Here is a 27,929-nt window from a genome sequence, read left to right on the forward strand (position 1 = left end):
GAAGAAACTTATTATTTCACAGTTTTGTAGGCTAGAAGTCTGAAATTGAGATGTTGGCAGGGGTATTTTCCCATCTTCTAAGGCTCTAGAAAATAACCAATTCCTTACTTCTTCCAGCTCCTGCTAGTTCCTGGAATTCCTTGGTATTCCTTGGTTTGTGGATGCATCATTCCAATCCCTGCCTCCATCATAGCCTTTTCCCCTGTGTCTCTATATTTCAAATCCCTCCACTTTTTCCCTGATAGGGACACCAGTCATTGGATTTAGGGCCCACTCTAAGTAAAAGATGATCTAATCTCAAGATGCTAACCTTAATTCTATCTGAAAAACCATTATTACAAACAAGTTTCTATTCTGAGGTTTTAGGTAGAGATATCTTTTGGGAGAACATAATTCAACTCACTACAACGGGTATCTGCTATGAAAGGCCAGAGAGGCAGCTAATGCTGGGCACCCTGAGAATGGAGTAGATGGAGAGAGATGATAAAATATGTCTTGCTACTCATGAGTGAATTAGCACAAATACATGAGCATTTGAGTGGTTAACTGAGGATATAGGCACTCCGACAGGAGGTCTGAAATATGAAACTGCAAGTTGGAGTTCTTGTTTTGGTGAAATAAGGGAAGATCAGAAAGCTGAGTGATCTTCCAAATAGTAAAAAAAAAAAAAATTCCACTGAGTAGATGCCATTGAAAAGTTTATGCCAAGGTAATATCAAAGAGAAGAAAATCTTTTGCTATTTTTGTAAGTCTGTTTCTGTGATCCACCTCTCAGCTTAATTGGAGAGAAACAGGAGGTAGGGTGGAAGTCTCTCTGCTAACTTTGATATTCCTGTGATTTTGTTCTCCAGGTCACTGTAAAACCCCAGAGCAGTTTCCATTTGCCAGGCCCACAATCCCAATTAATGACTTTGAGTTTCCAGTCGGGACATCTTTGAATTATGAATGCCGTCCTGGGTATTTTGGGAGAAGGTTCTCTATCTCCTGCCTAGAAAACTTGGTCTGGTCAAGTGTTGAAGACAACTGTAGACGTAAGTAACCCCTCCCTGGGAACTACTTCATGTCTCTTAAAGCATAGATGGGAGCAGGCTTGGTGGCTCATGCCTGTAATCCCAGCACTTTGGGAGGCCAAAGCTGGCAGACAGCTTGAGCTCAGGAGCTCACAACCAGCCTGGGCAACATGGCCAAACCCCATCTCTACAAACAACAACAATAAAAACAGTGTGGGATTTGATTCAATTTGCTCAAATTTTGGAGGCAAGATGTCTATATTTGCCCAAGGTATTTTGATAAAGGGTGGTCTTGTACATCACCCCTTTTTATTGCTCGGAGTTCCTGAACCTTAACTAGATGCTCATTTCATGAGAATGGCTCTCACAAAAGAATTAGAGATAAAATTTACATTCACTGTAGATCATCCTTGATGGCTGAAACCATGAAATGAATGAAACAGGGGTACAAAAGAAATTTATGTGGGTTACAGTGAACTGAGGTTGGCTAACTAAAAATAGGGGAGACATCCCAAATTTTGAGGACTTTGATTTTGGCTGGTGGAATGAGAGTATAACACTTTAGCCATAAATGACTTGTTTTGTTTTGTTTTTTGTTTTGTTTCTGTTGTTGTTGTGTTTTTTGTTGTTGTTTGTTTGTTTGTTTTTTCTGAGATGGAGCCTCACTCTGTCACCCAGGCTGGAGTGTAGTGGTGTGATCTTGGCTCACTTCAACCTCCTGGGTTCGAGCAAGTCTCCCTGCCTCAGTTTCCTGAGTAGCTGGGATTACAGGCACCCACCCCCACGCCCAGCTAATTTTTGTATTTTTTAGTAGAGATAGGGTTTTGCCATGTTGGCCAGACTGGTCTTGAACTCCTGACCTCAGGAGATCTGCCTGCCTTGGCCTCCCAAAGTGCTAGGATTACAAGCGTTAGCCCATACATAACCTTTATTGGGAGATGTAAGGTAGTCTTTTTTAAAGTGGTGTTCTGTAGCTGCATGGTTCTGAAGTTGTCTGCCAAGTTTCTTCAAAGCAGTCAATTCCATTAAACAATTGGAACTGTATATGCTGTTTAGTATGCCACACTCCAGTTTGAACCTTACAAACAAAGGTAAGTTGAACTCTACACTTAATCCCAAATTCTGCTTCTTCCCTCTAGGAAAATCATGTGGAACTCCTCCAGAACCCTTCAATGGAATGGTGCATATAAACACAGATACCCAGTTTGGATCAACAGTTAATTATTCTTGTAATAAAGGGTGAGTTGAGAATACCATCTCTTGAATATGAGTTCCAGAACAGTAGAGTCAACTTCGGATTCAGTCTCAGATAGACAAACTAAACTATTGCTACCTTTACTTTAAAAGCAAGCAATAGGACTTCTAGATGGAGATGATACCTTGGACATAGCATATTATCAAAGGAATACAAAAAAGAAGGAACAATATGTATTGTATTGTAAACCAGTTGAGGGCACCATGTTCCTGTCAAAGGTGGTACATGTGAAACCTGGTCAGGCATTCATTGGATGAAAAGGAGCAGCTTGCAAATAAGTGAAAGGAAAAAAGGTAGTTGAACTATTTGAACCTCCTTAACTGAGATCGGTAGGTACTACCGTTGAGTTGGAGGACTTTGAAGCAGGGTTTGGGAGAGTAAATCTTAATTGTAACAGCAGCTCTGGAAGATTATGCATCAAAGTGCACACAAAGAGGAGAACATTATGGGGTTCTTGTTCTTGACTTCTCCTTGGGACAAGTAGCCACACCAGAAGCCATTGCCTCAACTGAGAAGGGGCTTTTAAAGACCCTGGAGTGAGCCTCCAGCAAACTCCAGCAGACCTGCAGCAGAGGGGCTTGACTGTTAGAAGAAAAGCTGACAAACATAAAGAAAGAGCATTAACATCAACAAAAAGGACGTCCACGTGAAAACCCCATCCAAAGGTCACCAACATCAAAGACCAAAGATAGATAAATCCACGAAGATGAGGAAAAACCAGCACAAAAAGGCTGAAAATTCCCAAAACCAGAATGCCTCTTCTCCTCCAAAGGATCCCAACTCCTTGCCAGAAAGGGAACAAAACTGGATGGAGAATGAGTTTGACAAATTGACAGAAGTAGGCTTCAGAAGGTGGGTAATCACAAACTCCTTCAAGCAAAAGGAGCATGTTCTAACCCAATGCAAGGAAGCAAGAACCTTGAAAAACAGGTTAGAGGAATTGCTAACTAGAATAACCAGTTTAAAGAAGAACATAAATGACCTGATTAAGCTGAAAAACACAACACAAGAACTTTATGAAGCATACACAAGTATCAATAGCCAAATTGATCAAGTGAAACAAAGGATATCAGAGACTGAAGATCAACTTAATGAAATAAAGCATGAAGACCAAAAAGAATGAAAAGGAATGAACAAAGCCTCCAAGAAATATGGGACTATGTGAAAAGACCAAACCTACGTTTGATTGGTGTGCCTGAAAGTGCTGGAGAGAATGGAACCAAGTGGGAAAACATTCTTCAAGATATTATCCAGGAGAACTTCCCCAATCTAGCAAGACAAGCCAGCATTCACATTCAGGAAATACAGAGACCACCACAAAGATACTCCTCGAGAAGAGCAACCCCAAGACACATAATCGTCAGATTCACCAAGGTTGAAATGAAGGAAAAAATGTTAAGGGCAGCCAGAGAGAAAGGTCAGGTTACCCACAAAGGGAAGCCCGTCAGACTAACAGTGAATCTCTCTGCAGAAACCCTAGAAGCCAGAGAGAGTTAACATTCTTAAAGAAAATAATTTTCAATCCAGAATTTCATATCCAGCCAAACCAAGCTTCATAAGTGAAGGAGAAATAAAATCCTTTACAGACAAGCAAATGCTGAGGGACTTTGTCACCACCAGACCTGCCTTACAAGAGCTCCTGAACGAAACACTAAACATGGAAAGGAATAACTGGTACCAGCCACTGTGAAAACATACCAAATTGTAAAGACCATCAACAATATGAAGAAACCACATCAACTAACGGGCAAAATAACAAGTTAGCATCATAATGACAGAATCAAATTTACACATAGCAATGCTAACATTAAATGTAAATTGGCTAAATGCCCCCAATTAAAAGACACTGACGGGCAAATTGGATAGAGTCAGGACCCATTGGTGTGCTGTATTCAGGAGACCTATCTCATGTGCAAAGACACACATAGGCACAAAGTAAAGGGATGGAGGAATATTTACCAAGCAAATGGAAAGCAAATAAAAGCAGGGGTTACAATCCTAGACTCTGATAAAACATACTTTACACCAACAAAGATCAAAAGAGACAAGGGCATTACATAATGGTAAAGGGATCAATGCAACAAGAAGAGCTAACTATCCTAAATATATATGCACCCAATACAGGAGCTCCCAGATTCATAAAGCAAGTTCTTAAAGACCTACAAAGAGACTTAGATTCCCACACAATAATAGTGGGAGACTTTAACACCCCACTGTCAATATTAGACAGATCAATGAGACAGAAGATTAACAAGGATATTCAGGACTTGAACTCACCTCTAGACCAAGCAGACCTGATAGACATCTATAGAACTCTCCACCCAAATCAGCAGAATATACATTCTTCTCAGCACCACATAGCACTTATTCTAAAATCGATCACGTAATCGGAAGTAAAGCACCCTCAAAATGCAAAAGAATGGAAATCATAACAAACAGTCTTTCAGACCACAGTGCAATCAAATTAGATCTCAGGATTAAGAAACTCACTCAAAACCACACAACTACATGGAAACTGAACAACCTTCTCTGAATGACTACTGGCTAAATAATGAAATTAAGGCAGAAATAAGTAAGTTCTTTGAAACTGATGAGAACAAAGACACACTGCACCAGAATCCCTGGGACACAGCTAAAGCAGTGTGTACAAGGAAATTTATAGCACTAAATGCCCACAGGAGAAAGCAGAAAAGATCTAAAATCGACACCCTAACATCACAATTAAAGAACTAGAGAAGCAAGAGCAAACAAATTCAAAAGCTAGCAAAAGACAAGAAATAACTAAGATGAGAGCAGAACTGAGGAAGATAGAGACACGAAAAAAACTTCAAAAAATCAATGAATCCAGGAGCTGGTTTTTTGAAAAGATTAACAAAGTAGACCACTAGCCAGACTAATAAAGAAGAAAAGAGAGAAGAATCAAATAGACACAATAAAAAATTATAAAGGGGATATCACCACTGATCTTACAGAAATATAAACTACCATCAGAGGATACTATAAACACCTCTGTGCAAATAAACTAGAAAATCTAGAAGAAATGGATAAATTCCTGGACACATACACCCTCCCAAAACTAAAACAGGAAGAAGTCGAATCCCTAAATAGGCCAAAAACAAGTTCTGAAATTGAGGCAGTAATTAATAGCCTACCAACCAAAAAAAGCCCTGGAAGAGACGGATTCACAGTCAAATTCTACCAGAGGTACAAAGAGGAGCTGGTACCTTCCTTCTAAGCTATTCCAAACAATAGAAAAAGAGGGACTCCTCCCTAACTCATTTTATGAGGCCAGCATCGTCCTGATACCAAAATGTGGCAGAGACACAACAAAAAAGGAAAATTTCTGGCCAGTATCCCTGATGAACATTGATGCAAAAAATCCTCAATAAAATACTGGCAAACTGAATCCAGCAGCACATCAAAAAGCTTATCCACCATGATCAAGTTGGCTTCATCCCTGGAATGCAAGGCTGGTTCAACATATGCAAATCAATAAACATAATCCAGCACATAAACAGAACCAATGATAAAAACCACATGATCATCTCAATAGATGCAGAGAAGGGCTTCAATAAAATTCAACAGCCCTTCATGTTAAAAACTCTCAATAAACTAGGTGTTGATGGAATGTGTCTCAAAATAATAAGAGCTATTTATAACAAACCCACACCAATATCATACTGAATGGTCAAAAGCTGGAAGCATGCCCTTTGAAAACCAGCACAAGACAAAGATGCCCTCTCACACCACTCCTATTCAACATAGTATTAGAAGTTCTGGCCAGGGCAATCAGGTGAGAGAAAGAAATAAAGGGTATTCAAATAGGAAGAGAGGAAGTCAATTGTCTCTGTTTGTATATGACACGATTATATATTTAGAAAACCCCATTGTCTCAGCCTAAAATCTCCTTAATCTGATAAGCAACCTCAGTAGTCTCAGAATACAAAATCAATGCAAAAATTGCAAGCATTCCTATACACCAATAATAGACAAACAGAGAGCCAAATCATGAGTGAACTCTGACTCACAATTCCTGCAGAGAGTAAAATACCTTGGAATACAACTTACAAGGGATGTGAAGGACGTCTTCAAGGAGAGCTACAAACCACTGCTCAAGGAAGTAAGAGAGGACACAAACAAATGAAAAACACTTCATGATCATGGATAGAAAGAACCAATATCGTGAAAATGGCCATACTGCCCAAGGTAATTTATAAATTAAATGCTACCCCCATCAAACTACCAATGGCTTTCCTCACAGAATTAGAAAAACAAACAAACAAACAAACAAAAAAACGAGTTTAAAGTTCATAGGGAACCAAGAAAGAGCCCACATAGCCAAGACAATCCTAAGCAAAAAGAGCAAAGTTGGAGGCATCATGCTACCTGACTTCAAACTATACTACAAGGCTACAGTAACCAAAACAGCATCATACTGGTACCAATACAGATATATAGACTAGTGGAACAGAACAAAGGCCTCAGAAATAACATCTACAATACAACCACACATCTACAATCATCTAGTCTTTGACAAACCTGACAAAAACAAGCAATGGGGAAAGGATTCCCTATTTAATAAATAGTATTGGGAAAACTGGCTAGCCATATGCAGAAAACTGAAGTTGGACCCCTTCCTTTACACCTTATACAAAAATTAACTCAAGATAGATTAAAGACTTAAATGTTAGATCTAAAACCATACAAACCCTAGAAGAAAACCTAGGCAATACCATTCAGGACATAGGCATGGGCAAAGACTTCATGACTAAAACACCAAAAGCAATGGCAACAAAAGCCACAATTGACAAATGGGATCCAATTAAACTAAAGAGCTTCTGCACAGCAAAAGAAACTATCATCAGAGTGAACAGGCAACCTACAAGATGGGAGAAAATTTTTGCAATCCATCCATCTGACAAAGGACTAATATTCAGAATCTACAAAGAACTTAAACAAATTTACAAGAAAAAACAACCCCACAAAACGTGAGCAAAGGATATGAACAAACACTTCTCAAAAGAAGACATTTATGCAGCCAACAAACATGAAAAAAAGCTCATCATCACTGGTTATTAGAGAAATGCAAATCAAAACTACATTGAAATACCATCTCACGCCAGTTAGAGTGGCGATCATTAAAAAGTCAGGAAACAACAGATGCTGGAGAGGATGTGGAGAAATAGAAATGCTTTTACACAGTTGGTGGGAGTGTAAATTCGTTCAGCCATTGTGGATGAGTGTGGTGATTCCTTAAGGATCTAGGACCAGAAATATCATTTGACCCAGCAATCCCATTACTGAGTATATACCCAAAGGATTGTAAATCATCCTTCTATAAAGACACATGCTCACGTATGTTTATTGCAGCACTATTCACAATGGCAAAGACTTGGAACCAACCCAAATGCCCATCAGTGATAGACTGGATAAAGAAAATGTGGCACATGTACACCATGGAATACTATGCAGCCATAAAAAAGGATGAGTTCATGTCCTTTGCAGGGACGTTTATGAAGCTGGAAACCATCATTCTCAGCAAACTAAAACAGGAACAGAAAACCAAGCACCGCATGTTCTCATTCATAAGTGGGAGCTGAACAATGAGAACACATGGGCTCAGGGAGGGGAACATCACACCCTGGAGCCTGTCAGGGGGTAGGAGTCTAGGGGAGGGATAGCATTAGGAGAAATAACTAATGTAGATGATGGGTTGATGGGTGCAGCAAACCACCATGGCATGTGTATATCTATGTAACACATCTGCACGTCCTGCACATGTATCCCAGAATTTAAAGTATAATAATAATAATAAAGACTATGTACTCATTTTTGGTTGCTATGATAAATTCAGAGAGGAAAAATATGATACACATTAAATTTTACTGCAATAACTGAGTGCCCCTTGTCATCAGCCTCATTCTATTCTATCACTAGAGTGAGTCAGTATTCATCCTTTCTGACTGACTGAGCTTGGATGATTTAAACTGCTTTTCACACAACCCCTTGACTAACCTCTTCTCACCTCCCATTGTGAATGAACATAGATTTCCCTATGTAAGCAAAACAAAATATCACCATATCTAAGGCAAGATAAAGCAATTGAAAATAAAAGAAATCAACCTAAGAGATCTGAGAAATATTCATCTGCACAACAGTTTACTCCAATAAACAGGGGACAATCTTTAGAAATCTCTCATATGTGTTTGTAACATAGAATTGATGAAACTATAAGAGGCATTTATAAGATTAAATTATCTGATATCAGAAAAGTTGAGATGTGAATGAAAAACATGGGCGTCTGAAAAAGAGTGGTGACTGGTGGATTGGAGCCTGCCCTCTACCCCCAGAAAAAAAAACACCAAAGGGATCATGAAGACAAGATTGAATTCTCCAGAATTCATCAAGGACCAGACTTGAAATGACACACATATACACACAAACACACAGGGATATAATACAGAAATTCCAGAAAAAAAAAATAAAAGAAAGCAGAATGAGTAGAAGCATTAATTAGCACATAATGGAAGATAATTTCTCAGACTATAAAGAAAAATACTAAATTGATCCTTGAAGGCTTACTAAACAAATCAAGATTAACAATAATGGGCCCTAGCCCTACACGGAGAAAATTATGCCATCCAGATATAAAAACAAAATACTGCCACTCTCCAGATATAAACAGAAAACAAGAAATTCATATTAACACCAAGCTTCTGTTCTGTAACACTAAGTAGTAGAAGTTAGTGTTTGAGAGGAAATATTGTACAATAAAATTTCTGTACTCAGCCAAGCTGCCATTCATCTGCAAGGCACAGATGCATCATCTTAAATAAGCAGGAACCCCAAACATATACCAATTAGATACACTGCCTACAAAACGAGAAACTCCCACAAAGCTGTGGGAGTCTTTTTTTTTTTTTTTTTTTTTTTTTTTGAGACGGAGTCTTTGGAGTCTTGCTCTGTGGCCGGGCTGGAGTGCAGTGGCCGGATCTCAGCTCACTGCAAGCTCCGCCTCCCAGGTTTACGCCATTCTCCTGCCTCAGGCTCGCGTGTAGCTGGGACTACAGGGAGTCTTATTTTTGAAGAAGAAATCAAAATTCCAAATGGTGTTGTATCAAAGAAATATTAATGAGGCACAAAACCAGTTAAATGGGGTCACTAAAACTGTTTTGTTTAATATAGAAATAAAACAAAATATCAAAGCAGGGCTAATTCTTGAAAGATAATTCGTGTAATATGAAAAGAAGAAACTTGTTATAAAAATAGATTTTATTACTTTAGGAAGTTAGAGATGAAGTAAGGAAAACCATCATAAACTTATAATATGTGGGGGACACATATTCTTGACATAAAAAATAAAGAGAAAATGATACTTCACACCAATATAAAATCGAAATATATATGTTAAAAATCAAATTTTAAAAGACAATCAGAAGGGTGAAACCACTTGGTCCATAAAACAAAAGAGGGGTTAGAGAAACAAGAGCTAGCAAGCTTTCTGTCTGTTTTGGGAAACCAGCAGTATTATGTTGAAGTGAATTAAAAAATGTGTTTTAATGCCTCAGTTTTTCTAATATAATAAATATTAACAGATATATGCTCCATTGTTAAAACCACTTTGAGGTCCTTAACCATTTTTAAAGTGGCCAGGCGCGGTGGCTCACGCCTGTAATCCCAGCACTTTGGGAGGCCGAGGTGGGCGGATCACCTGAGGTCAGGAGTTCGAGACCAGCCTGGCCAACATGGAGAAACCCCGTCTCTACTAAAAAATACAAAATTAGCCAGGCGTGGTGGTGCATGCCTGTAATTCCAGCTACTTGGGAGACCGAGGCAGGAGAATCGCTTGAACCTGGGAGGCAGAGGTTGTGGTAAGCCGAGACTGTGCCACTGCACTCCAGCCTGGGCAACAAGAGTGAAACTCTGTCTCAAAAAATAATAATATTAATAGTAATAACAATAATAAAAATGTTTAAGAGTGCAAAGAATTCTTGAGACCAAAAAAGTTTGAGAAAGCCTTCAAGCAAAGATAGGAAAAGGCTATTGCAAGTATGGTACAAAGCACAGGGGGAAGGTTTTATAAATATATATATAATATATATAACATAAAATTCATCTATATTATAAAAATAATAAATTTGATATAAATAATTATATAAATCTGATTTTTAACATTTTGATTGTATACTGGTGTAAAGTACCATTTTCTCTTTATTTTTATGTCAAGAATATGTATCCCCCTCTACATAGTATAAATTTATCATAGTTTTTCTTACTTCATTCCTAACTTCCTAGCTGTAGTGATAAAATCTATTATTTTATATCAATAAAAATATTGATATAAATTTTATTTACATGATATACAATATTTAAATATAACAATATTTTATATTACAAAATATAATATTATATATTACAAAAAAAACTCCATTTAGCAGAGCAAGAATGGAGTTTGTTTTGTACAGTGCTAAGTTCCAGCCCATAGAATTGTTAAATAAATAAAAATGAAAGAACACTATAAGTAAGATCAAACTCATCAGTTATAATAGTAAATGTGAATGATTCAAATTCCTCCTTTAGAAAGACAAAGCCTTCTAAATATGGTCAAAATCCTATTTACAGTAGCATCAAAAAGAATAAAATACTTAGGAATAAATTTAATCAAGGAGGCAGAAGACCTGTGCACTGAAAACTCGGTAATTGAAAATGAGCAAATGATGTGATAGACATGTCTCCAAGGGAAATGTACAAATGCCAACAAACACATAAAAAGATGTTCAACATCATTAGTCATTAGGGAAGTACAAATCAACCTGACTTTGTACCTATTAGGATGGTTATAATTTTTTTTAGAAAAACAGGAAATAAAAGGTATTGGCGAGGATGTGGAGCAATTAGAACCCTTATACATTGCTGGTGGAAATGTAAAATGGTGCAGCACTGTGGAAAACAGTTTTGTGATTCCTCAAAAAGTTAAACATAGAATTACCATATGACCATCAATTCTACTCCTAGACATATATCTAAAGAAATTGAAAACAAGGACTGAAGCAGATGCTCAAATACCAATGTCCATAGCAGCTTTGTTCAGAACAGCCAAAAGGTAGAAACGACCCAAGTAATCGATGAGCAGATGAATGGATAAACAAAATGGAGCTTATATATTCCATGGAATATTCTTCAGCTATACAAAGAATAGAGTTCTGATACATGCTACAAGATGCATAAACTTTAAAAACATTATGCTAAGTGAAATAAGCCAGATACAAAAGGATAAATACTGTATTCCCCTTTTATGAAGTGCTGAAAATAAGAAAATTTATTGGATCAAAAATAGATTAGAGATAACCAGCAGAAGGGGAGAATAAGGAGTTACTGCTCAATACATCCAGTTTCTCATTGGGATGGTGAAAATTTATGGAACTAAGCAGTGATAATGGTTGTATAACGTTGTGAATGTCATTGATGCCACGAATCATACCCTTAAAATGGTTTTAATGGCAAATTTTATGTTCTATCTCTTTTACAACAATAAGAAAGACAAAAAAATTTAAAATATATTATGCGATATTAAGACAGAAAAAAACAGAAACAGTATAAGAAAAGTAAGAATTTAAATTAAAACATCAAATATGATTTAAAATTTTTGTTTAAGATATTGATACTTGGTCCAGTGCACAATAAAGACAAGAACTTTTTTTTTTTTTTGAGATGGAGTCTTGCTCTGTCACCAGGCTGGAGTGCAGTGGCGCCATCTCGGTTCACGGCAACCTCCGCCTCCAGGGTTCAAGCTATTATCTTGCCTCAGCCTGCTGAGTAGTTGGGACTACAGGTGTGTGCCACTGTGCCAAGCTATTTTTTGTATTTGTAGTAGAGACGGGGTTTCACCATGTTGGCCAGGATGGTCTCGATCTCTTGACCTCGTGATCCACCTGCCTCGGCCTCCCAAAGTGCTGGGATTACAGGCGGGAGCCACCAAGCCTGACCTGAAGACAAGAAATTTTGAACAAGAGAGCGCTAACTAACATATTGAAATACATCAAACAAATACTGATATATAGAAGAGCTCATTCAGCTGTTTCAAAGGCAGAGCTCTGTAACACATGTACTCTTAGCTAAAGAACTGTCTCCCACCACTGGAAAGGAGGTCTTCTCTGACCAAACACACAGCATCCTGGAGTTAGCCAGGGTTAACTTAGATCGTCTGGCTGGCTAGGAAAGGAGCACTCAGGGAGAAAGAGGATGGTCACCTTCCCAACCAGACTGGCCATTAGATCTTTGGCCATTAGATCTATGTATCAACACAGTGACATATGGGAGAATTAAAATTCTAGTGTGCAAAAATATGCCATATGTTAACAGAAAATGGACTGCAGGGAAATTTGTATTAGGTAAAACTGAAAGTTAAGAGCACACAACAATAGATAAGCAATAGACAACCCAATATAAAAATGAGTAAAGAATATGCACAGTCAACTCACAAAAGGAAACATAAAAATGGCCTAAATAAATGGCTAAAATAAATATTTAAGCAAAAAAGCTCAACTTCACTATGGTTTGGGGAAATGCAAATTAAAGCAACAGTATCTCATGTTTTCACGGTCACATTAATAAAAGTTTAAAAGAGGGAAGTAGAGGTAAATAGGAATTTGAGGAAAAGGAGCCCTCTCATAGTGGCTAGTTGGAATGTGAATTGCTGCAGCTTTCAAAAAAAAAAACTTACACTATCCACAAATGAGGAAAGCATAGATATCTTCTTAGCTACTAATCCCACTCCTAGGAAAAGGAGCATTAATTACAATAGGTTCTTTATTGCAATATTGTTTATATAAGCAAAAAGAGCAAACAATCCTGACATCCTTCTATTAGCAGTAGATTGAATAAATCATAAGACACCTACTATGAACTATTTTGCAGCAATCAAGAAGACTTAATTAGATCTCTGTTTAGGATTTGAGTGGGTGACCATGTTGTGATGTTAATAGAAAAAAATAATTTGCCGAGAAGCATACAGAGTTTGTTCTCAATTTGGAAAAATAATGACAAATTTGGAGCAGATATCCTATATACATATGTGTGTTTGATTGGGTTTGGAAAAATCAGAACCACCTGAGATGGAGGTGGGAGTGACAAAATATACATGGTATTATAAGTGAATATATAGGCTATAAAATTATGTTATTAAATTTCTGAAAATAAGTGCAACTTAAGCATATAGCTAAGGAGTAGATGTTAATCTGGACAAATGAAACATAGATTGTTTTGAGCAAGAGATGGCAACATTTTTTGTCAAGAGCCAGATAGTAAAATTTTCAATTTTGCAGACCATGCCATATCTATTGCAATTACTCAGTTCTGCCATTGTAGTGGAAAAATAGCCCTAGACAAATGAATGTGTGATTGTATTTTGATAAAGCTTCATTTACAAATAAGGGCTATAGAATATATTTGGCCTGTAAGCCATAGGGTGAGAATCTCTGGTTAGATGAAGGCATTGAGAACATTATTTTTCTTCAATTCTTGTCATTATGCCCAGTCAGAGGATTTTCTAAAATAAATAAAAAGACAAATCAGCAAAATAATAATAGTTGAAAACTTCAGATTGGGCAAATAAGTGTACAAAAAATCACACGCTGAGGAATAAGCTGCTTTGATTCTTGTGTGTTCAACTTTGAAACCTTTATCACAGTTATAAAAACCATTTATAAAAGTTGATAAAACTCCACAGCGTATACCTCAATAAATTTGCACATAAAAGATATCAAAATGGCTATATTTTCTCATCACAATACACCAAAAACTAGGAATTAATGAGAAAATAATACATTAAAAATTCAAAGTTTTAGAAAACAGAGTACCTTAGATCTTGATCAAAGAGAAATTTAAAAACAGCCATTGCAGATTACCTGGAGAATAACAATCGCTAATGATTACCGAGTGCATGTGCCTCAAGCATTCTTCTAAGTCCTTTACATGAATTGATTTACCTAGTCTTTAAAATACCCTTTGAAGTGGATATCATGCATATTCCTCATTGTATAGAAGAGAAAACTGAGACAGACAGGTTAACTAATTTGTCGAAATTCATATGGCAAGTTGAAGTTAGAATTAGAATATTGCCAGTCAGCTTCAACAGCCTAGAATGGCAAGCCTTACATTATTTAGCTTCTTCATTAGGAATGCTGAAACATATATTACTCATAAAAATTTCTGGGGTGCTGATGCCAAAACTGTCCTCAGAGGAATTTTTCAATCCTTTTTGTTATTTGACAGGAAAAAAATTCTAATAAATGAACAAAACATTTTGCTTAACAATTTTTAAATTATTAAAAACATGTAAAAGGCTGCTGGACTAAGGAACTAATAAAGTAATGAATAAGGAAAAAAGAAATCATAGAAATGATAAGGAAATCTAAAAGCAGATTCTTTAAAGTGACCAATTATAAAACAAACAGACTGGGTCAATTGTAATTTCACAAAATAACAATTCTACAAATACATGTGAATGAGAAAGAAAACATAACCCTGTTGATATTGAAGAGATTTAATACTTGATAAAAATACTATATCTTCTCTATTCTAATAAAATTTAAAATATCCATGAAATGTACCATGTCAGAAGAAAAATGCAATTTACCAGGTGTACTTTAAAATAGGCAGAATTGCTGATAAACTCATATCTGTTTGAGTCCCTATTTTCAATTCTTTTAGGTATATACCCAGAAGTGGAATTGCTGGGGGATATGGTAATTCTGTTTAACTTTTTGGAGAATTGCCAGACTATTTTCCGTAGCTGCTGTACCATTTTACATCCCCATTAGCAATGCACAAATGTTCCAATTGCTCTACATCCTCACCAACACTTGTTATTTTCTGTTTTTTAAAAAAAATTATTATTATACCACCTTAAAAGGGACTGAAGTCAGTTTGATTTGCATTTCCCTAATGACTAATGATGTGGAGCATCTTTTCGTGTGTTTATTGGCCATTTGTATGCCTTTTTTGGAAAAATGTCTATTCTCATCCTTTGCCCACTTCCTAATTGGGTTGTTTGTTTCACTGTTATTGAGTTACAGGAGTCCTTTATATGTTCTAAGTATTAAACCCTTATCAGATAGGATTTTCACATATTTTCTATCATTCTGTGGGTTGTCTTTTTAATCTCTTGGTGGCATCTTTTGTTCTTGGCTTGGACTGCAGGGCACTTCAGTTCCTCACTACATGGGCATCTCCAAAGGACAACTGGCCTCTCCCAGAATGAGCATCTCAAAAAGAGAGGAAAATATTGCAGTGCTTTTTGTGATTCGCCTCTGAAGTTGCACACTATCTTTTCCACTTTATTCTATTCATTCGAATCAAGTCACGAAGCACAGCCCACATTCAAAAAGAGAGGAAATGGGCTCCATCACTTGAAGGGACATGTATAAAATAATTTGTGTACATATTTAAAACCACCACAAAGAAGCACCTTCAAAAAAAGACAATGGGCCAGTTTTGTAACTCTTTTTAAACTTCAACAAATACATAATCCAAGTATTGATATTATTTAAACTGATATGGAACACAGAAATAAAATTATAGTCATATTAAAGTTTGCCAAAGATTACAAATGAAATTAAAATAAAATATATCTCTGGCTTATTTGCTAATATAAATGCTAAACATCTTAATTTGAATATTAAATAAAAACAATATTAAAAGAATTATGCAAGGTGAACAAGTAGGGTTATTCCAGAAATGGTTCCAAATTAGGAAATCCACAAACGTACAATATTAAAGAGTATAACTTTTCTTAAATGTCATATAAATATACTCTCTAATGCCAAAAACATAATGAATGGTTAAAATCTAAAAGCATGCTTGAATGTAATTAAAGGTCAAGGGAAAAGAGCACTTGGCACCCTTCCTATTATTCAAAGTAGTTGTGGAAATTCAAACCAGTAAAATGACAGCCCCCTGTATTTAGAGAGATAAACATATGGATATAGCTAGAGAGAGAGAGAAGGCAAATTTATTATTAACTGTTGGTTGTTTACCTGAAAACCCGAAGGAATTGTTTGAGAGATTATTAGAACTAATTGGAAATAGTAGTGAGATATCTAGCAAAAAATAAATACTTATAAATTAATTACTTCCTTTATATAGGTAACAACCAAATAGAATATAAGGAGGAAAAATACCATTCACAACAGAAACAAAATCATCCAGAAGGAAATTTAACAAGAAATATATAGGACTTATAAGCAGAAGATTTAAAAGAGGGGGACATAAAAAAATACTTGAAGAAATGGAGGATATAACATTTTATTTAAAAGATTTAATGTTGTGGTGATGTTAATTATCCCTGAATTAGTATGCAAATTGAATGTAATTCCTATCAGTTCCAATGACATTCTTTTTTTAATTTGACAAGATGTCTGTAAATGTCATGAGACCCACCAAAAGAATATTCTGAGATAATAACAAGAAGGGTGTTTGACACCAGACCAGAGGTGGGTTCGATACCCACCTCTCAGTGCCTGGTAACCACCTTTCTACTCTCTACTTCTATGAGTTCAACTGTTTTAGATTTCACATGTAAGAAAGATCATGTGGCATTAGTTCTGTGCCTAGCTTATTTTGGAAGGTATTTTAAGGCACAAATATGTTGTAGTGTCATTATGTTGTAATTTTTCCTGACCTGATGTCTCATGTCTGTAAAATTCTTCTATTGAAGCCGAGGTTCTTTCCCTAGGACTCCCTATCTGGAATAAAAAATACCTTACTTCTGTATTAACAGAATTGTTCTGTCTGCATGTAGTCCCCACTTTTTCTTCAAGTAGTTTCTCAAACAAATGCAGTTCTTTTCCTGAAAGGATGAATACAATTTTAACAGCTTTAAATCTTTACATATAGATATATTTTAAACCAAACGACTCACATTGTACATGGTTTTATAGCCCTCTTTAATACTTATGAACTATATTGTATAATTATTCTAATTATTATATATTACTCTACAACACCATTTTTAGTGGTTGTATATTGGTTATTACTTGGATAGTCCATAACCTACCTAACAAAGTCCTTAATGTCTGGAATTAAAGTGGTTTTGCATTTCAACTATTAGCAAAAACACTACAATGCACGATCCTGTACACATGAAAAGAAATGAGAGGAGGATTTCACTGACTTCAAAGACAGCTTAAGGATTCAGATCTTCACATCCACACAAGAAACAAGATTTGCAGATTTGGGTAAAAGGCTACGCACGGTTTTAAGTCTTTCAGTACATATTGCCAAAGTGCCCTCCACTGAACTTTGACCACGACCTACAGAGTGAGTCACAACAGTGACTCTTTCTTTGAGTTTATATTGCTACTAGGTTTTGTCAATTTGCCAATCTAATAGGCAAAAATGGCATTTTATTTGCATTTTAAAGTGTATTTATCATGTTATAAGTGAAGCTAAACTTTTCATATGTTCACTTGACTTTTCCATTTTTCCTTTGTAAACTATTTGTTCATAATTCTTTATCATTTTTCTACTTGGTTGTTTACCTTTTTATAATTGATGTATAAGAGTTGTTTTTATTATTTTTCCTCTGTGGTTTGTCTTCGGATTTGTATGTAGAAAGGTTTATTTGTAATTATTCAGTTTTATCAATCTTGTTCATAGTAGCATTTGCCTAAATCACCTAGTTCTTTTATTGTTTTATTTTTGACATTTAATCTTTGATACACATGGATTTTGCGTGATGAATGTCATGAGGCAGAGATTTAGCTTAGCTTTTCAGGTATTTGCCCTATGAATGAATAATTCAGTTTTCTGTGTCTTGAAATTCCATCTTTATCACTGCAAATTTCTTACAAAATCTTGTATCTATTTCTTGGGCTTTCCCCCATTTTGCTCTAGGGATCTGTGTCTCTATTCCTGCATCATTTCAATTATTTTGCATTTTAAATGCATTTTAACATCCCTTCTGTTTTTGTGCCATAAAATACCTTCCAAAATAAGCTAGGCACAGAAGAACTAATATCACATGATCTTACTTACATGTGAAATCTAAAACAGTTGAACTCACAGAAGTAGAGAGTAGAAAGGTGGTTACCAAGCACGAAGAGGTAGGGAGCTGAGATTTGGTCAAAGGGCACAGGGTTTCAGTTAGCCAGAAGGAGTAAGTTTCAGAGATCTATTCCACAGTATGATGACTATAGTTAATAATAATGTGTATTTCAAAATTGCTGGCCAGGCACAGTGTCTCATGCCTGTAGCACTTTGGGAGGTGGAGGCATCCGAATTGCTTAAGCCTAGAAGTTAGAAATTAGCCTGGGCAAAATGGCAAAACCCTGTCTCTACCAAAAAAAACAAAAATTAGCCGGGTGTGACAGCGCATACCTGTAGTCCCAGCTACTGGGAGGCTAAGGTGGGAGAATGGTTTGCACCCGGGAGGCAGAGATTGCAGTGAGCCAAGATCACATCACTGCACTCCAGCCTGGGTGACAGAGCCAGACCCTATCAAAAATAAAAGAAAGAAAAGAAAAAAAATTACTAAAAGAGTAGATTTTAAATATTCTCACCACACACACACACACACACACACAGACACAAACAAGTATGTGTGAGGTGATGGACACGTTAATTAGCTGAATTTAATCATTTGCAACAGAAACATATATCAAAACACCACATTTTACCCTATAAATATATGCAATTATTATTTGTTCATAAAAATAACATCAAATTTAAAAAAGTATATTCACTGTGTTTTTGCAGCCATATGTAGGCTGGAACCTGCTTCACATTTTGGCTCCAATGTTCTAGCTTGGTCACATTAAGCTCTAGTTTAGCAAGCACATCCAAAACAACCTCTAGGAGGCCAAAAGTCAGAGGACACCCATGATCCTGTGCTCTTAGACAACTTTTAAATGTATGATAGGAGATAGGCAGAGGAAAACACAGGTAATAACGGGATTATCCTGTTCTTTCCATACTCCAGTGGTTCTCAACTTGTTTATTTGCAGCAATTTTTAAGATTTTTTTTCTTGGCACACTTGAAAAGATTTTACCCCACAGCCTATACTAAACAGGCTAGCAAGTAAAATTCAATCACTACCTAAAATGTAAAAGAGACTCACTGTGTCTACAAAAACATTGACTACCATTGCCATAGTCACACGATTCTCTTTAACTTTCTGTCACTGTTTTGGGAAGAGCTGGTATATCAGTTAGGATTTCCAGCTGTAAAAGACAGAAGAAATAAAATAACAGGATCTCAAACATCGATAGTAGTTTACTTCTCTCTCAGGTTAAAAATCATGAAAGCAGGCAGTCCAGTGTTTATACGATGACTCCATAATCCACAGAAAGCTGGGTTCCTTCCATTTTGCTACTCTGACCTCCTCAAAATGAGACTCCATCTTATCTCGTGGTCCAAACTCCAGCCAGTATAGAGGACACAGGGAAGAAGGGAAGGCCAATTCCTTTAAAGACACTTTCCAGAAGTTGCACAAGACACCCCACTTACATCCTCTGGCCAGAAGTTAGTAACATGGCTGTGCCTAGCTGTAAGGAAAGATGAGAAGTGAAACCTTTATTGCAGGTGGCCAATGGCCCAGTTAAAAGTAGAGGGTTCCATTACTAATGAAGGAGAGGAAAGTGGATACTGGGGATGGCACCATAGTCTTTGCTACAAATGGTTACTGCCCTGATCATATTTCTTGCATAATCAAGAGGAAAAGTTCTTAACTCTTGCGGTTACTGCCTCATCGTTATATGGCATTCCATTTTACCCTTTAATTTTTACTTGCTCAAGTTTAGCCCTGCTGTACACCAGAACGCATAAATAGCTTTGTTCAGGATTCTTTGTGGCATTGTTCAGAGTAATATTATGGATACCTAATAAATTTTTTAAAAGACAAAATGTTCCACATTTTGTGGCCTACTCTAGACGGTTTATGGCAAAGTGGGTGAGTATCCCTGCCTTTTACATTTCAAGTGTAGGGGTGTTTAGCTGTCTCCTCTGGCTCTCGTTTACTGACTCTTCTGAGTAAACCCATTGTTCTTTCCTTTATGCAAGAGACTACCTGAACACCCAAAGCTTGAAAGTCTCTAAGCTAGGTGCTGTAGTGTTATGTATTTCAGTAAGACATTTTCCCTACTTAATCCAAGAGCTTGTCGTTTCTTTGCTGGAAGTACACATGGATAAAATAACTGCAAGGTTTCCGAAAGACTTAAATACAAAAATGTCCCACGAAGAAAAAGGGAAATATCTCATTCAGTTGTGAGTGATTAGGAATAAAAATGAATTGGAGAGGTCAAAATGTAAGCTTGTCCTTAAAAAGAAAGGACTAATTTGCAGATGGAGATGGGGTTTCTTCCTTCCGAGGTCTGCCATGGTGTAATCTGTCCTGTAATGTCTAGTGTCTACCTGCTATTATTTTCTAAATGGTGAGTTAAATGGGAAATATGTGTAGAGTACAATCATTTTTTATCCTTTGCTTTAGGTTTCGACTCATTGGTTCCCCGTCTACTACTTGTCTCGTCTCAGGCAATAATGTCATGTGGGATAAGGAGGCACCTATTTGTGAGAGTAAGTTGAAATACTTTTCTCCACAAATTCCTCTATATGATCCTGACTTGCCCCTGGAGTATGAAGAATAAATCGAATCCTTCTTGCACGAAGTAGTCTCTCAGATAGTTGAAAATAGGAGTCAGATGCTTCATGGTCTTCCTGGCTTTTCTTTATCTTAAAAGGTGATTTATCTGAAACTGTGGGCTTGAACCCAAGCAAAATAGCTCTACTTTCCTATTACAATAGTAAACCTTTCCAGTATAGAGAGTGTTGTCCTTAATGAGTACATTTTAAAGGCGTTAGACAAAATTAGATCTGTCTTTGCCAACTCTTACTATCTATCAGGTTACAATTCCACAAAGTAGGCTACTCACTTTCTTGTTATTCTAATCCAAATAATAAAAAGAACTCTTCTTACAGTTCTTAGCAATTTCCCTAATCCTCTGGTCATTTTGAGTTCCAATCCTCCTTCAATTCTTTTAGGCTCATGTCTTTAGTTGAATTTGTTCTTGATTAGCTGACCCTCCATTTTTCCCATAAGATATTTTTTAATGAATCTCCAAAACTTTAAAAACATGAAAGAATGATTGCAAATTGGCAACATGTTATAGCTGTGAAGAAATCAGCATCACACACAGAATTGATGGCAGCAAAAGTAGGCACAGACTTCCAGAAAGTTAATGGCCAATATAAACAAAAGCCTGAAAGTAAACACCCTCTGACACACAATTCCGTTTCCCAGAATTTAGCCCAAGAAAATAATCATGAAATAGTCCCATAATTTTGGTCCAGAGATACTCAATGCAATAACATTTGGGATAGTGGAAAATGTTAAACAACCTAAATGTTCAGCATGGTTTGAAAATAGCTAGTAGAAAAAATAAGGTGTATTTCAATGGCTATAAGTTTTTAAGAAATGTAAAAAAGTGCACCATGAGGAATTAAAGGTTGAGATGCCTCATCCAAGTGGGAAGAGTATATCTGTGAAGCTACATGACTGATTATTATTCAGCCACCAAATACGGTAGTATAGAAAACACATCCATCCATCCATATGCATGTATCCACATAAGTATCTAAGAGGATATAATTAAATTGCTACAAATAGTTATCTTTGAACCACTTTCATTTTCTTCTTTTTGTCCATATTTTTTAAATTTCCATATTCACTAATATTCCTACCCCCTAATTTAACACTGACTTTTAAAGATTAAATGAATGAGAATATATACAAGGTGCCTCCCATACCTGCCAAGAACTTGCAATTCTATGAAATAATTCAAATTATCAAAGAATTATCAGTTTACTATACGAAGTTTTCTAGGCATGGCACCTTTTGTAGGGGGTTATCTTTTATAAAAAAATATTTACTGGGGGGAGGGGGAAGGAATAGCATTAGGAGATATACCTAATGTAAATGATGCGTTAACGGGTGTAGCACACCAACATGGCACATATATACATATGTAATGAACCTGCACATTGTGCACATGTACCCTAGAACTTAAAGTGTAATAATAATAAAACCTTGAAAACATAAAAAAAGAAAGGAACCAAAAAAAAATCTTTCCATGACATTAAATATTCTTTGAAAAATGGTTTTTAATGGGAGCGTTATATTCCAAAGTTTGTATATTCAATAAAGTATGTAATCATTCTGCTAAAAAAAAATTTTACACTTCTACATTTATAGGTCAGTAATCATTTAATTGAGTCAACACTAGTTATGTGCATATGTATGTGTAGTCACTTAGCCAATATGTGAATAATATTATCTTATGACAGAACACAGTGTTCATTTATCATTTTATTGCCCCTAAATCTGCCATTATTTCATTTTTCATGCCTTATCTTTTGTGTTTCTTTTTCTCTCTTTTTCTTGATAAATAATGCCAGAAGTGGTATATTTAACCTGCAAAGAGGTTACTTTAATAACCTATAGGAGAAAATGTCCAGTAGTAGATAAGTACCTTAACAATCTGTGATAAAATCACATGTATTATCCACTTAAAATTATAAATATGTAAACCAAAAAATACATGGTTTTTTGTGAAATACTTACTATGAGCAGAACCTGTATCATACACACCTAAATTTCAACTAGGTAAAAATGTCTGATTATTAGCAAATATTTTAAGAAAATAACAGTATGGTAATTCCATTTAGAAAATTATTGGATTATTTGCATTCGGTATTTAAATTCATAGTAAAATAATTCATTATTAAAAAATAAGCTGTTTTACCACACTCTTCCTTCTCTCAGTCATATCTTGTAAGCCACCTCCAACCATATCCAATGGAGACTTCTACAGCAACAACAGAATATCTTTTCACAGTGGAACAGTGGTAACTTACCAGTGCCACACTGGACCAGATGGAGAACAGCTGTTTGAGCTCGTGGGAGAACGGTCAATATATTGCACCAGCAAAGATGATCAAGTTGGTGTTTGGAGCAGCCCTCCGCCTCAATGTATTTCTACTAATAAATGCACAGCTCCAGAAGTTGAAAACGGAATTAGAGTACCAGGAAATAGGAGTTTCTTTTCCCTCAATGAGATCGTGAGATTTAGATGTCAGCCTGGCTTTGTCATGGTAGGGTCCCACACTGTGCAGTGCCAGACCAACGACAGATGGGGGCCCAAGCTGCCACACTGCTCCAGGGGTGAGTGTGAGTCATCAATACTTTGCTGGGTGTGAGGGTACACATAGATGACAGGAGTTGCTGAAATTAAGGAAGAAGTGTGTAAGGAGTATGAAACTGGCATAAACACTTTAAGCATTATAGTAGCTTCACTGTCTGTTATCTGTGTTAATACTTGTCTCAAAGTAATGGCTTATTCTCTCATCTATAGTAGACACATTTTATATGCATTTTTAAATTTACCATTTACAGCGAATATATGAGGTAGCTACTATTGGTATCTCCATTTTACTTTGAGAGAACTGAGTCTTAGTGATATTAAAGAACTTTTCCAAGGCTCTGACTCCAGAGCCTAATGATCATGTACAGTGGAATGTCTAATGAACAATAATGAGTAATAGTGATGATCATATCTCTATCCCTGGAGTGGGGCAGTAGGCAAGTGAGCCATGAGGACCAAAATGAGAGCATCAAATCAGAAAGGCCTTGGACTTCAACTCTTTCACATTATAACTGAAAAGACTGAAGCTCAGAAAAAGTGTTTGGCTCAAATCCAAACAAATATATATATACACATATATACTTGATATATAATTATATATGGTTCAGATTGAGGCTCAAATTCATTCTTGGAAGTTTGATTGTTTTGTTTGTTTGTTTGAGACAGGGTCTCACTCTGTTGCCCAGGCTGGAGTACAGTTGTACAATCATAGTTCACTGAAGCCTCTAACTCCTGGGCTCAAGTAAGACCCCTGCCTCAGTCTCACAGGTAGCTGGAACTCCAGGTACACACTACCACATCTGGCTAATTTTTATTTATTTTTAGAGACAGTCTTGCTATGTTGCCCAGGCTGATCTTGAGCCCCTGTCTTCAAACAACCCTCCTGCCTCAGCCTCCCAAAGTACTGGGATTTCAGGCCTGAGCCACCATGCCTGCATTTTGATGCCCTGAGAACACACCAATTGTCCTGTGCATGGAGGCAGCCAATATTTCGGTTAAAACATGGTCTAAGCAATAGATTCTATCACTAAAATGTCTGTAGCTTTTTTTTTCTTTGGGGGGGGGTTGTTCTTTCTGTTTATTTTTAATTTATTAATCTTTAATTTTTGTGAGTACATAGTAGGTGTATATATTTATGGGGTACATGAAATGTTTTGATACAGGCATGCAATGTAAAATAATCATGGAGAATGAGGTATCCATACCCTTAAGCATTTATCCTTTGTGTTACAAAAAATCCAATTACACTCTTTCATTTTTAAATCTACAATTAAGTTATTATTAACTATAGTCACCCTGTCACGCTATCAAATACTACGTCGTATTCCTTCTTTCTTTTTTTTTTGTACCCATTAACTGTCCCCACCTCCCCTCCCTACCCTCACCCCCTGCCCCCGTGACTTTGTTCTTGATGCCTCCTCTTTTCTTAGCTGAAATGACTGGCTTAACATGGAGTGGGAAGAATTAGAATTGGTCACAGGGACAGAAAGGAAGCTAACAGTTCAGCCTTGTGCTGACTGAAAGAGGGACAGGGAGTGAGGAAAATGAAGACTAGGTGAAGGTATCTGTTAGATGAGACCTTGGCAACAGTACCCCTTGCTGTTGCCTTACGCATGAGCTTGAGGGACTGCCTCTGTAGGAAATGGAAGAGTGGCCAAGCCACCAACACTCACGACTCTATGCTCCATAACCAGTAGTTGAAAGCAAGAGGAATATGCTGCCTTGTAGTCTTCGGAACATGTTTCAGTAGAAAAACACACAGACAAGCTGTTGGAGAGACTTTGATTCTAGTCACAGTTCTGCTTGGTATCCTTGGTTTCCTTGTTAGTGACGTGCGGCTACTGAACTACCAATCTTCTCTTTTAATAGCTGCACTCTGCAATGACGATTTTTAAGCTCTCTGGCAAGCATAAGATGTAGCAAAGGAAATTCCCCCATAATTAACAAGTGCTCTGGAACTGTCCTTTCCACAGTGTGTCAGCCACCTCCAGAAATCCTGCATGGTGAGCATACTCCAAGTCATCAGGACAACTTTTCACCTGGGCAGGAAGTGTTCTACAGCTGTGAGCCCGGCTATGACCTCAGAGGGGCTGCGTCTCTGCATTGCACGCCCCAGGGAGACTGGAGCCCTGAAGCCCCCACATGTACAGGTGCCTTGACTCTCTGGCTTCCAGATTGCTCTGTTTCCCCCTCACATGGAGGTCTTCTTACTCCTGTTGTTTTATTTTTCTTCTAGTGAAATCCTGTGATGACTTCCTGGGCCAACTCCCTCATGGCCGTGTGCTGTTTCCACTCAATCTCCAGCCTGGGGCAAAGGTGTCCTTTGTTTGCGATGAAGGGTGAGTGTGACCCAGGGTTGAGATCAAGGACTAAGTGTAGAGAATGACTCTTTTGAGATCAGGGGTTAATCCAAAACAGGAGCTGACCTAGTAGATAAGAAGTACCCAGAGAAATGAATTTATGGAAGGGTAGTTTTGAAATAAGGGTAGGGACTAAGTGGCACCACTTTCAGAAGACAATGAAAAAATGGCACATACAGCTCAATGTCAGGTACAAGCATAAATACAGTCACTGATCTTGAATACACAGTTGGAACTTGAAGTGATGGGTATGTATTTATTTGGAGGCAAAAGAACATAATTTTATAAAAGCTGTGCTAGAAGAAAAATGAGGAATAAGGCAAAAATTGTTTGTCCCATGATAAGGAAGGCAAAGGTCATCTTAGGAAACTTAAAACCAACCAACAGCAGAATCTGTAACAGTACATGGGTAAGTGTGTTTTCACCCAATAATATATCTTCAGGTCAGGAATGGCCGGTGTAATTCTTTTAATGCAGGATTCTTCTCAACCACTTTGCCAGCCAATGACTTCCGGCCAGCAATGCCCCTTCCCAGGCCTTGTGTGGGCCCGGGCTCACCGCAGGAAACACCACATCTACTCGGCCCACCAGGCAGCCCCTGATTGGTGCTCTGACTCAGACCCCGGGGCCCCCACGACTGCACACTTAGCCCCTGGTGGGAGGGGGTGTGTGAGTGAGCGAGTGTGGGGTCCAGCTGGCCACTCCAAGCACCTGCACAGGAATGGGCTCTGAGCAGTGCTTGCAGCTGGACCGGGCATGTCGCACTGAAGGGAATGTCGTGGTGCCCAAACAGGGGTGCCCACGACCCTGAAGCCCAGAGGGGGTGTTACAGCATGCTAATAACTCGTAGCATTTGATAATGCCTGCAGCCCAACAGATGGCGGTGTGTTTAACAGCTCTGTCAATCCTGTAGCCCCGCTCAGGCCTGCATCTCAGGGGCTGGCTTGACCCACTGCTGCTTCCTGTCACGTGGTGCAGCTGCCCTCCCACAGCAGAGGGCGGAGGGCCACAGTGTTACAGGCTTCTTTGTACCTGTATTTGGTGGGTCCTGAGTTCTTGTCCCACATCCAAGAAATATAAGGTTATGCTATTAATGGAAGGGTGAGGAGGGCAGAGAAGAGTTTTACTGAGCGACGATCTTAGCGGAGAGGAGACACGAGGGTGGTCCCCCAGATGAAGTCAGGGGGTCTCTCTCTCTCTCTCTCTCTCTCTCTCTCTCTCAGTGTGGCTAGTTCTGGGGCTTTTATGGACTCAGAATGGGGAGCCTGTGCTGATTGGTTTGTGAGTATGCAAAAAAGACTAAAACAAAGACACCACTCAAAGGTGGCCACAGCAGTGTAAAAAACCAATTAGGGAAGCGCAGGTATATGTAAAATAGATGAAGAGTGAGGAGCAATCAGAGGAAAGCACACCAAACAGGAAGAGAGGTTTTCAAGCCAGTGCATGGATTTACCTGGAACTTGTAGCGAGGCTTTAAATTGTCTTCAACTTGAAGGTCGGGTTTCATCGGGATCCGCCCCATCTGCCTAGGATTTGTCTGCCTTCTGCTTCTATCAGTTTCAAGTGGTATTATTAGTTGTTTATGTGTTTCCATTACTCTTGGTGGCGTGCACTATGAGTCTGGAGGGATAACTAGATTGGGCAATTAAGCAGTTATTTTTAATGATTTCCAAGGAATCTTTGGCATTTACAAAGTCCATCATCCAATAATGATGTCTAATTTCAGAATGATTTCAGATTTCAGAAGGGAAGCAGGATTTAATAATCAGTTGGGCATTTCGGAGCAGCAAAGACTCTTACCCCCACCCTTCTTTATTTCTTAGAGCACGTGGTTCAGCATGCTTCTTTGAGCCTCCTCTGGCCCGTTACAATTGTAGTGGCAAGAAGAACAGTGCCCACATTCTCTTTCTAAATGTTCCTGGCTTTGCTTACCAAATCGAGAGTTGTTCTGCCTCATGACCCACTAATGAGAATAAGTGGGATGTCAGAGAGCCATCAGTGAAAGATGACACCTGAAGGTTATGGCTCTTGTGCCCATGGAGAAGTCTGGTTCTGTGTTCATGCCTTCTGTAGGTGATGCTGGGCTATGAAGTTTATATGGCAATTATG

The 27,929-nt window shown here is 37.6% G+C and overlaps 1 protein-coding gene across 3 annotated transcripts in view; it reads left to right on the plus strand.

The window, feature by feature from the left end:
* Positions 1–27,929, plus strand: part of LOC117075393 (complement receptor type 1) — a 221,972-nt gene that overhangs the window by 44,097 nt on the left and 149,946 nt on the right. For all 3 annotated transcript variants that reach the window (XM_033197702.1, XM_033197703.1, XM_033197705.1), the window contains exons 17-22: positions 852–1,031; positions 2,150–2,249; positions 20,751–20,836; positions 23,082–23,480; positions 25,434–25,610; positions 25,697–25,799. In XM_033197702.1, the coding sequence (XP_033053593.1) occupies positions 852–1,031; positions 2,150–2,249; positions 20,751–20,836; positions 23,082–23,480; positions 25,434–25,610; positions 25,697–25,799 (1,045 nt within the window). The remainder of the gene's footprint in view (positions 1–851; positions 1,032–2,149; positions 2,250–20,750; positions 20,837–23,081; positions 23,481–25,433; positions 25,611–25,696; positions 25,800–27,929) is intronic.

Source organism: Trachypithecus francoisi, unplaced genomic scaffold, assembly GCF_009764315.1.
Source record: "Trachypithecus francoisi isolate TF-2019V2 unplaced genomic scaffold, Tfra_2.0 Lachesis_group5, whole genome shotgun sequence".
NCBI lineage: Eukaryota > Metazoa > Chordata > Mammalia > Primates > Cercopithecidae > Trachypithecus > Trachypithecus francoisi.